The following is a 12,286-nucleotide window of genomic DNA, read 5'->3' as shown; positions in this document are numbered from 1 at the left end:
TATATCATAACTTTTTAAGCGTAAATTTATGCGTAGGTAATACCTAAAGAAAACAGGTGAACATGTATCAAAACGTTTTGGTTGAAATAAAGTCCGTGGTTGTCTGGGATACACAAGTTTGTTTAAGATGCACTAATGAGACAAAAATTACTAGGGGTCCCTTATGCTACAACTAAGATGACTTGAACGCGTAAGCGCGAGCGCCGCTTACTCAATGACACGACGACCACTTTTTTGCCGAGTCATCATCACTCTGAACCGATATTATGCAGTAATTTTTGCAAGTCATCCTTCATTCACCAAACTATGACCGTGACTCAGCACTTTTTATCATCACTTAGATTGCTAATAGCATCAAATTCACCAATCATCTCTAAAGGATGGACGCACTGCCAAACTTTCTTATTACTCGTCGCAGCGAGTGCTGATTACAATGATAGCTGGGGCACGGCTTTGTGCGAGCCAGTGAAGATAAGAGAGACAAGAAAAAAATTTAACAACCGTTTTACAAAATGCGACCACACGCTACTTTCCTTAGTACGTCTTCTCAAGGCAATGATAACGCGCGCTTATTCGTCATTTTTAGAATATTTAAATTATTGTTTGCCAAGACATTGTAGAAACACGCTTTAGCCTACACAACGAGAGAGAGAGAGCGCGTGATAACCAGTGGTGTGAAACTGTCGGGATGTTCTTCTAGCTTTGTAGCCACTCAGAAATGCTGAATAATAAGCACACACAGAATAAGTAATATAACTTTCGGTTTTCTTCCAGAAACATAAAGAAGAACACGCTTCGCAGCTGCTCACCACAAGTCTTCGCGCACCTGCAGAATCTGACGCACATGTAAGCATCGATGCTGTTAAAGGCATTCCACTTTTCTTTATTTTGGGCATGGTCCAGTTATAATCAAATAAAGGCAATAAGTGCAAGTGTGTTGCTGCGAAGGAACACCTCATAAACTAAGAATATTAAAAATGCTTCTAAATTACAAATTAGAGCATTCTCTTCGGAAATAACTTAGTTCAAACCATCACTATACCACGTAGTTTCATCCTTTCTAAGATTATTCTTGGAATTATACTTTCTATTCCTCAAGCTGTGTTATTTGTGAGCAAGAAAGGAGCCTTCTCTGGTCAAATGCGCATATAAACATTGGTATTGGCTGTGTCACTCTACTGTCATCTATTGGCGTCGGTGTCTATACGCAGCTAAGCGTTGTCTCTCTATGTGCAGTTACTTCAGCGAGTTCAGCATGTGTTCGATGGCTCTGCACGTTCGAGTCTGTGAGCCCCGTGGGGATGGCATCAGCAGCCTGGCGCATCTGCTGGACAACGTCGTTCTACGCATAGCTGTTTGGATTGTGGCCATCATTGCCTGCGGCGGGAACTTACTGGTCCTCGTCGGAAGGGTCATGTTCAGAGAACACAACGAGGTAACCACAAACGCACTCGCTGGGGCTTCCGATTCGCTAAACCTGTTTTCTTTTATCACTTTGATTTATTTTACGATCTAACGCATGAAGTGTGCACCTTCTTCTATCATTTAATGCCTTGCACCCTGTTTAGTCTTCACTTTTCTTCTATCTCCTGAGTCTTTTTATCCCGTAATCATAAAGCAGTTCTACCGAAGTAATGGTTCGTAAGGACAGGCGTCAATCAAAATTGTGATAACCAATATGTAGTTATCACTGGTGGCGTTCGCGAAAACCAGAAGTTTTGTTAATTATACCCCTGGGCCAAATTCATGAAGCGTTTTGTTTCTAAGAGCTTTGATTTTATATTCGACAATGCCAATAAGATGGATACAACGATTAGGTGGCTCCCCTTTTTCCAAACTAGTATAGCGTGCATTGTGCTTTGTGAATAGAGACCCCCGTCATTTGCGCGGCACGGTCGCTACCCTAACTTGATTTTCAAAAATAGATAAACACTCTTACATCACCTGTTCATGAGCATTCTCTATCGTTCCTTGGCTGCTTTACCATCGTTTCTGCTCCTTAATTCGTTCCTACTATGCAGCAGAGCACTTTATTTCCCATTATGATCAATGCTGCGCTTGGGTGCAAGGTGCCGCGTGCTGATAGGAGAAGTAACAACAAACTCTTCCTAATCAGGTGTCAAGGAAAAAAAAAAAGCACGGACTGCGAAGTGACGTGTAATATATTTTGGATACAGCACACACACAATAAAAATTAAAATAAACGAACGATGCACATACAGAAAATGCAAAACAAAAAGTAATTATGCAGATCCAAAGCACATCTTGGAATCTACGTGGAGTTAGGCTCTCGCAAAGCATTTAGTGAAATGTTATGTCTGCCCATTTCTTTGCTGCATCTTTGGCGTAAAGGAAGCTGTCGCGCGCACGTGTGCTCTAGCGCACCCGCGCTACGCAATGTGACACACGTGGCGTTCATCGCAAAGAGTTATAGTTAGCGTTGGGGCGACAAAGGTACGCGAGTGCGTTGTGGCCTAATGGTTAGAGCATCGGACGGCTCTGCTAGAGGACTGAGACTATAGACCCACCATCTTGCACGTATTTCTGTTGGTTTAAATATGAGCTGCTCGGCAAAACAGCAGGCAGCACCCAGCAGCCACAATCAGGAAATTCGGGGAAGGTTCGCAAAGAAGGCTTCGCGTTAACACAATTCCGCACGACAGAGGGCTCAGTATTAGGCGGAACACAAACCTCTCTAAAAGCAGCGTGTCACTCTGTGCAAATCGCAGGTGCACTCCTTCTACATCAAGAACCTCGCGCTCGCCGACCTCCTCATGGGAGTGTACCTGCTGGTAATAGCGACGCACGACGTCAAGTTTCGAGGCGAGTACATCCGACACGACTACCGGTGGCGCCACTCGTGGGGCTGCAGTGCGTCCGGCCTGCTGTCGACGGTGAGCAGCGAGGCGTCCGTATTCACGCTGACCGTCATCACGGTGGACAGGTTCGTCTCCATCCTGTACCCGCTGTCCATCAAGAAGCGCACGCTGCGGTCGGCCACCTGCTGCATGATCTGCGTCTGGCTCACGACGCTGCTCATGGCTGCCGTTCCCATGTTGTGGCCGGACTACTACGGATCAGACTTCTACGGGAGCAACGGCGTCTGCTTGCCATTGCACATTCACGACCCAGGAACAAAAGGTACACTTCAAAAAGAATATGCTTGAGCATGTTGATAATCCATAGTAACACCTTGTTTTTTTTCTTTTGAGCGCGCAAAGAAGAACCCAGGACTGAAAGAAAAGACTTGGACACAGCATTATAGCGCTGTGTCTGCCTCATTCTTTCCAGCCCAGTGTTCTTTGTAGGCTAAAAAAAGAAAAAAAAATGTTGTTAAAAGGTACACGCTACAAGTGATAAACATTCTAGTGTCTTTATGGGTGTATAAAGGGTGCTTGTTTGTACCCCGGCCAACACAATCGACCTTAAAGAAACACTGAAGAGTAACATTGAATTAGTTTAGACTGAGAAAGTATTCTTCAAGAACTCTAGTTTCGTTGATATCGCGGTCATACGTTGTTCATTAGAAGAAAAAAATGACGCTGAAAGTTGTTTTCGAAATTCGCTCCGACACCCCGGTGTCGGCACGTCACTGTGACGTCGCGGATAACAAAGTATTTGTTCGCATTTTGGCCGTTGTGGTTCAGCGAAAGTTCTTGAAGCCTCATAAGTTCAGCCATATGTTCTTCCAGAATACGATGCAACTCATTTTTGCCGATAAAAATTTAAGTCCGAGCAGACGGTGACAAAATTCATGTCGTAACAACTAGCTGATGCGGGAACTTCAAGCCATCTGTCACTTTTGCTAACATTTTTTTTTCATTTACTAACACGGCTCAAGTCATTTTTGGTTTTAGTATCCATTTTGGGGTGATACTGAATAGCTTGTGTGAACAATCTTTCTTTTTGTGGGGGGGGGGGGGGGGGGGGATTTTTGCGAGGTAAATATCATAGCTGCAACGGAATAAAGAAAAAGTGCATGGAATACACTTTAGTTGCTATCGCTGCCAATTTCTCTTGTCAGGTACACTGACGGATCTAGAGGAAAAGGCTGACCCCCCCCTCCCCCACACCTCTCTGAGAATGCCAGCCCTTTAGTGCTCGCAGTACTAAGTATGCAGCAAGCCGCAACTTTTTTGCATATTTTGATTACCCCCACCCCTTGTCTCGCTCGGCACGTTGCAAACGGAGCGAAGTGTGGCGCGACTGCCTCGCAAATCGGGAGATCGCGAGAGGTAGTGCGTGGGCGCGATGCAGCGCTTTGTTTCCATACAGACGATGCGCGTTACTCTGGCGCCATCTCGTAGCCATCGTCGCCACAAAGTCCGTCTTGCGTGGCACTACGCTTTTCTTCTCACGCTTTCGCCATACCCTCCTCCTCCGCTTTCCGCCTCGCGCTGTCTTCGCTATCGCCGTCTTTCATCTCCCGCTGCACTCCGCGTTCGCTTTCATCCTTCGCTGTGCTCGTTCGCTCGGCTACGAAGGACAACGCCGACGCTCGCCGCAGGAACGGGCGCCTAAGAGCTGCGCTCTGAAACGCTCAAACGCGTACAACTTCTCGAGTCCAAATTTGCATTGATTTGTTTCCATTTTAAAATAATAATAATATATGTTTATTGGTTTTCGAAGGTTAACCACATTCACTGCCACACCTAAGCACGCAGTACTTGTGGGTGGGAACCAGATTTAGTGAGCTCTAATGCACGTGATTTGGCCGAATAAAAATAAACTTTCTAAACGCAGCCTAACTCGTAGGTCATACGCTACTGTATCACCCACCAAGTGAGTCTGCTAACAAGCAAAACAAGTAAATGATGGACCGACGGTCTTTCCATAAGCGTGCATTGCTAAAGGGTATATGGGCTTCTGTCACTTTCTCCTTAGTAAATCGGCCACGGGATTTGCCTGCAATGGCAGGAACGTTCGCAATTTGTTTTTTTTTTTTTTGTTTTTTTCACACAGGTTGGGAATACTCGGCGTTTGTGTTCTGCACGGTGAACACCATCGCGTTCAGCTTCATCGCTTATGCCTACCTGAGCATGTTCGTCACCATCAAACACTCGAAAGTTGGCCTGCGCTCAACTCAGCAGCTACACGACCGCGCTATCGCCAAACGCTTCGCATTCATCGTGGGCACTGACTTCATGTGCTGGATGCCCATAGTCATCATCAAGATCATCGCCATCGCAGGTGTGTGTAGTTGACTTCGTCTCCTTTGAAATACAACAGCAAACTGTGTGCGCGCGCTTTGCGATGTGTCGCGCGTAGTATTCATCCTGTATTCACCATCGGATGAATTCCGCCAACATTTGTAGTCGACAATTACAAGTAGCCAGGCTTAAACCAAGCCACCTATTTATATATACACCATATAATTACTGCATACCAAACAGCGCATCAACACGGCGTACTCGCTCGTAAATTAATAAAGCAAGCATTCATTTTTCTAATATCCAACTCTACCTGCCCTTTCGAGTACACGATATGTGCCGTAAGGTGATGACCAAAAATAGTCAGGTCAAAAAGGTAAACAAGCGGGAAGCTAAACGCGCTTTCCTGATTCTTTAAGAAGTGTTGTGTAACTGATTCGCATTTAATTTACGGCGACAATGACGAATGCGTGCGGTGATCGTTTTCAATAAGAACATTGATACGACGTCTGTAAAACAATCTCTTGCATGAAACGAAAGCATGGCGTGGCCGACTACAAATTTCTCGACTCCAATTCAATCAAGTTTTGTCTCGTTCTTTCCCCCTCAGTTGGATCAAGAAATCGTTAGCTATTCTGAATTGAGAGTGAGCGGGGGCTTCCAATATTTTTTTAAAAATATTATTCAAATGACCGACCGGTTCCAATGACGAGACCGATTTGCTAGAACACCGTTGCGCCTACCGTGACGCAGGGATTCCCATCGACGAGACCCTGTACGCCTGGGTCGCCGTGTTCCTCCTGCCAGTGAACACTGCCCTGAACCCCGTGCTGTACACGCTCACGACGCGGCTGTTCAAGCAGCAGCTGCACTGCTTCCTGGCCAAGCTGCGCGAGTGCCGGCAGGCGTCGGCCGAGCGCCACTCGGCGCAGTCCTGGTCCTCGCTGCCCTACGACCGGAGCTTCAAGCGCCACTTTCCTTCAACAAGCTCTGACGTGAGCTTCCCACTACGCTTTCCCCGTTTCACCGCTTTCGCCACAGTAGAGACCGACGTTCTGCGAAATCCTGGGTCCTCTAGCAGGTTGGTGGCAGCGGACCCGCCTTTAAGCGAGCAGATAGCTGCTAGGCCTACGGATACACGGATGCGTAGGGAGCCGATCGAAAGCTTGCGTCTCGGATAGTCAGCAAGGATTTCGCGGTTCGATGTGCACCCTAAAGCGAATAACAGGGGTTCGTATCACGCGCTTAATTGTTGCATAGTTCTTCAAAACCGACTTTGTGAAGCGGGAATAAGCTAGACATGCAGGGACATTTCGTGATGTCAGAGCATGTTCAGTTTTCACATGTTCAGTTTTCACGAATAACAAGGTCTCGTAGTTTGAGCACCTACTTTGTCGTGAGCCAGAGCGGGGATGGATAAGATGGTCTTGACTGCGTGGCCCCGATGGATAGGTTTCAGCAACTTGGCTTCCGGTTAGTCCACCTAAATTAAGGGCAAATTATTAATATATGGAATAAACAACAATATTCACAAAAAAAAAATAGTGCACGATGGCGCAGTAAATCAGCTACTTGAGCGTGTAACTGAAAATAAAGATTTTCCCGAGGAGGAAGACAAAAAAGACGACGAAAGCCTGCTCAGACAATGTTGCGGGTAGTGCTTAAATTGAAGTCAGGAGATTGGAATAAAATCATAAAGGAATAGCTTTACGTTAAAGCGCCCTTAGGTCTTCTAATTTCGATCTCATTTGCAAATGCAGGAGCATTACTAACAATGCCGAATTCTGTGTAATGTTATTGGCTTTTTGTAAAGTAAAACGCAATAGAACTGAAAGAAGGCGACAGGTGAAAAGTTTTAATCTCCTTTTGCATGACCTCGGGGCCTGACATAGGCGTTATAGTGTGGAGTCACAGAGGCTCCCAATCCGTGCCTGAAGCCTGGATTGCACGTTTTGTACCGTTTCGCAGCTCACGATCGGACCCCTGAGGCCATCGTCACCGCTGAGGCCGCACTGCGTGCTCACTCAGGCGCGACACATCGCATTGTGCGAACAGATTGCGCAGCATGGCAAGGCCTTCCAACGGCGCGAAGACTTTGTGTAGGAAAGTGACGCCGACGCACCAGCGCAGAGCAGACCAGTGAGTAACGTTTGCCGCCAGCATTTGGCCAATGCTTGTTTCAGTCAAATAGTTTCACATACCAAAATCGCTAGAGGGCAATGTCGCGCTGTGGTCTACACGCGACTCCGGTCAGCGCCTCGTTAACACAAGAACGATGGCTAATACATGAATTTGTCTAAGCATCATCCCTAGGGCTTCGAACAGCCTTTCTCGGTTCTTGTTTTAACCTTGTATTCGACTCAAATTATTTGTGTGGCAGTGCCTAACATAGTTCACTCGAATTTGTACCGTGTATTGTTCGGACAACGTTAATGATAAAAAGTATTGACGCTTGAGCGCTTCCGTCGTGCTTTCTCTTTTGTTTCGTGGTGTGTACGTTTTCGCACGCTACTCTTCAAACACAAACCAGTGCCGACTCGTCCAGTTTAATATTCTCCTTAAAAAGAACCGTTTAAAATAACTAAAACAGACGCAAACGGTGATTGTCACTCGCACAAAGCCATCCAGGTCTGGTAACAGGCATACTCAGAAGTTTTGAGAGTTATTTATGCAGTCGAAATTACATAAAAGAATTAAGTGGCTGTCAACTTTAAACAATCCACTGTTCCAAATAAATGCCGTGTGATTAGAATGTACCGCACCTGAAGCAGGAAGAATAATGTTTTACGCTGCAGTTTGCTTCCTCAATGACGCCACGCCAAATTGTAGCAAAATCTATGCATTACTAATCATTTTCCATGATGACTGAACAACTACAGCACCAGATTTGTCTCTAGTGATTTTGGTAGGAAACTATGACTTCAGTCGCACCGGTGTTTCATAACTCCAGCAGCATGGGAAGTCTGGTCTATGGAAGAGTTCGCTATCCCAAAACAAAAGCGCTACAAGAGAGAGCAACATAGTCGCGAACCAGAAATAATTAAAGCCTTGGCGATCGCTTAGACACGCACACAACGCAGTAAGAATTTGAGAGCAAGTTGTAAATACGTGCATACATATATGACGCGCAATGTAGAGTCAGTGCACGACCTGTGACAAGCATGAGCGATCTATTAGCTTCTGTATCAGTAGTCTTTACTCATGCTGAGATAAGTTGGTTCACAGCAGAACGAATAAAAATGTCGCTCACATAGAAACGTTATCACTAAAACAAAATGTCATGAAAAAAGACAATCGCAAAGAAGTAATGAGTCGGACTCATTGTTGATGGATCAATTGCCGCTCCTTGTCATATACTGATCCGGCCTGTGTGCACATTCATCAGCTGTGTGGTGATCGGCGTATGTCGGTCCCTCTCATTTATCAAGAATGAGCTCCTATGCGTTATATTGCGAGAAGCTTATTGTAAAAAATGCCAATATAAAAAAATTGTTTCGTGAGAAACTTCAATGAGCCTTAAGCTCAAACAAATACTTGTCGGTGTGAGTGCGCCATTTGGCGTTTCCGTTTTATCTGAGAATCAAGTTTCCCGTGTGGTGCGAAGGTGTTGTTGTGGTTGCTTACATACGTTAGTGTGTCGACCACACATGCGTACAATAAAAGTGCAGTTAGACTAGCCAGCTGGTTACAGCGCACTGTGACTTGTAAAAAATCTGTCGATTCTTGTCTCTTTGAAAGAAGCTAGCTATAAAACGACTGTAAAAAATGGAGTGCTAGTAGCACTTCGAATAATAGAATTGTGATGAATTCAGTTGGTCATAGGATTTAAACAGCCATTTCTAGAAACGGGTGCTAAACACAGGGTTTGTGCTGAATGAATATTACTTCCCTCCTTCTTGGCTTCAGTTCCAGAAATGCGGTATGTGTTCTAAAGTGAATAATTCCAAAGTTACTTAGATAAAATTTGTTACAGAACTATTATCGCTCTATAATTTGTCCTAAATATGGCGTCTGGATTTCCAAGTAATCCTGCTGATGTTACATAATTACAATATATACCACAGGAGGTCTTTACTAAGTGTGTTTTTATTAACATACGTAACCCTGCCTCTCCGTGCCTCGAGTATAGACCATGTTGACAACCTTGCTTTCAATAGACTGTTAATTTCAAGTTTGTTTTTCATTACTACTCGCTTAGCTCACTGAAATATTTCTTTTCTCCTGTGCTAGTTTGTTTTTGTTGTTGTTTTTTGTTTTTCTTTCTATTTTTATCATGACGTGATGGTGACGTATTCTGTGGGATGTCGACCACGAAAATGATCTCAATGGTTCGTTTTATGGTGACACCACACTGTCTTTACGTGACTTAAATGTATGTTGGATTTCCGCTGACACAGTAACTAAGAACACAACTGCGGTAAATGAAACGGTACCCTTATATACAGCAGGAACCCAGACTATCATTGTAAAATGCAGTTAGTAATCTTTGTGTGCTGCAACTTTCGCACGATATGGCTAATTTCACTTCCTTTGGCGTTAACGAAAAACACGTGAAATTCAATGCGTAACTCGTTAAGAAAATGAAAAAAAAAACCAGAAAAGGCATGCTTGGTCACGATTACTCAACGTTGTTCTAATATAAACTATTTGTTTGCTTTATTCCAGAACTGTACGTTTTACGCCCTACGAGTGCTTGCTTCTACGCCGAACGAAAACGACCATTTGAACGATGAGCCCTCAGTGCGAAATAACGATCACTGCCTCCAATGAAGATGGCCTCACGTCGACACCAGCTCCCTCAGACTGGCCCTCACACTCACCCTCGCTCCATCGCCACTGGAATCTTTGAAGTGGCGCTCACTGTGCAGTGTGTGGCTATGTGCTTTCAGTGTAATAAGTGCACGGGGCGACATGCGCCCCTTGACGCATATCACTTCATCTATTCTTGTTCAAAACCGAAAGGGTATGTATTGGGCATGCTATAATACAAAACCTGTATAAAAATTAAGTAATCTTCACAAGCAAGCAGTGTCCTTTACAAGTGCGATACTAGAGACATGTACATACGAGTTACCGGACAAAATCTGACGGTGGATGTGCGACCTTATGTGAAATGTAAATTTATGAAGAAGAAAGGAATACTGTGTCCCCTGTTATCCTAACCACTTAGCCCTCCCCGCAGTACAGATCATTCCCCGATGACCACCGAGGTGATGCTTGTAATGTCAATGTTACATCTCCAGTAGTTGTCCCTTTGTCCTACGCAAACGATCCTCTCCCAGTCACGCCCTTCTGCCTCGCTTTGCTTTAGACTCTCATTAGTGAAACTCTTTATGACTGTGCTCAAATCATGAGAGAGGAACACAAATTCAATGGTGCTCCCGATACTCGTTGTTATTTTTATATAAGCATACAATCGTTCTCAATCTGCACTTTTACGTAAGCGAGATTCATTTACATTTGCCGTGGAATGTCTACAATTTCGTTCATGCGGTTTCTATGTCGCCGTGCTTCAAATATACATATTTCATTGTTCATCACTGTACACCACCGAATGGCAATACCTGCAAAGCAGGGAGGTTGTAAAAGGAATGCGCACAATAAATGTTACATGTTCAGGATTTATTATAGATGGGCAAGTGCGGTTCTCTCTTTGAAAACGTTTACCTCCGGCAATAAGAAGTGTGTGCCAACCTATATTGCGGAGAGTACGGACGATAGCTGCGCTACTATACAATTTGTCTTACAGGAGGTTGCAATTGTTGTAAGTACATGCAGTTGAACAACAGCGAAAGCGCCTAACTGCATAGAAATGGACTCGGTAGCTGCGACAAACTTGTTGCGCCGCGGCGACATCACACTGAAGTGAGGGGAACGTGAGAAGCTGATGCTCACTTTGAGAAGCTGATGCTTGATGCTGAACGTGAGAAGCTGATGCTCACTTTGAAATGCTGATGCCTATGCTGACGATAAGCTTGAATGCATATTGGAAGCGCTCTCGGCTGACCATTGTTCAATGTACGAGGTATTGTATAAGGCACATCCACTTATACTTGCCTGTGTAGGTGCATATCTCACTCGAATTACGAAAACACAAATCTCTCACTCACACTGCCCAACATAAGACATATTCTGCGCAGACACTGCATGTCGCGATTGAAGCGATTCGCGCTGCTAGTGCAGCCAAACATGCTCTCGCGGTCCAACGTTTTATAATCAGTTATTTTTTTCCCCTCGAATAGCACCTTTGCTGAACTTCGGCAGCATTTCACCGTCCCTACGCGAACATGATGAGAAACAATGCGTCTCGCAATAAAGTTGCACTGTTGAACGCTGAGATGAGTGCTACCTTCAAGAGTAAAAATGATGGCCAGCTTCTCGCGAATTGTTGGTCAGCAGCAGCGGTAGGCCTAGCGCAGGGCTATACAGCCATAAGGCTTGCAGGGTTTCGTCCGTCAACATTAGCAACCAAGCGTGAAATATATGCATATCGCTGTCTGTCTAAATTCAGACTTTTTATATATTCCACCTGCCGCATACGAGCATATTTTACACGTCAAGCCACAGACTTTAGGAGACGGGGCTTGAGCCTGACCAGCGACCGTAGCAGGACACGAGCCTTCACATTCCTGCCGAACTGCAGAAGTTCATGCGGATATGTAGCGCAATTCATTAAGGAACACTAGAGAGCAGCACTAAATTGATTAGGACTGGTAAAGTATGATTTAAAACTATTTCTGTTGAATTTACAGAACAAGGTTGATTATTACTGAGTTGTAGAAAGCCGAAATTTCCTGCTTTGAATTTCGCGCCATTTCACAACGACATCGCAGAGGGCGCAGGGGCGGAAACCACACCTGACTTTAGTCAATCGGAAATGTGATTCTGTCAATTTCGGTGTCCTTGCCGTCAAGCGTGCCACCGCTCCGTCAGAACGCCGCGTGAACATTTGCTATGTCTTCAGACGCGAGCGCTAGAGCGCGTTCCGCGCAATCTATTCCAATGCCTCTTGTGAAACGGAGCGTCTGACTTCCGTGCCAACAACTGCTACTTTCAAGTGGCAGTGAGGTCGCACCTAAAACCAATCGCCCGAAAAAGAGAATTGAAACAGCTTGAACAGTCGGGGCAGGTCTTCA

At 45.0% G+C, this 12,286-nt stretch overlaps 1 protein-coding gene across 1 annotated transcript in view; it reads left to right on the top strand.

Annotated features, from left to right (window-relative positions):
* LOC119462064 (relaxin receptor 1) overlaps window positions 1-10,764 on the top strand; it is a 73,035-nt gene extending 62,271 nt beyond the window's left edge. The window contains exons 14-20 of the mRNA XM_049672411.1: window positions 775-846; window positions 1,237-1,435; window positions 2,730-3,141; window positions 4,963-5,190; window positions 5,904-6,145; window positions 7,119-7,289; window positions 9,816-10,764. Coding sequence (XP_049528368.1) covers window positions 775-846; window positions 1,237-1,435; window positions 2,730-3,141; window positions 4,963-5,190; window positions 5,904-6,145; window positions 7,119-7,253 — 1,288 coding nt within the window. The 3' untranslated portion in view covers window positions 7,254-7,289; window positions 9,816-10,764. The remainder of the gene's footprint in view (window positions 1-774; window positions 847-1,236; window positions 1,436-2,729; window positions 3,142-4,962; window positions 5,191-5,903; window positions 6,146-7,118; window positions 7,290-9,815) is intronic.
* The last annotated feature ends 1,522 nt before the right edge of the window (window positions 10,765-12,286 follow it).

The sequence above is a fragment of the Dermacentor silvarum genome, chromosome 8 (genome assembly GCF_013339745.2).
Source record: "Dermacentor silvarum isolate Dsil-2018 chromosome 8, BIME_Dsil_1.4, whole genome shotgun sequence".
NCBI classification, from domain to species: Eukaryota; Metazoa; Arthropoda; class Arachnida; order Ixodida; family Ixodidae; genus Dermacentor; species Dermacentor silvarum.
The sequence above is the reverse complement of the archived record's forward strand: the minus strand, read 5'-3'. Positions and strand labels throughout refer to the sequence as shown.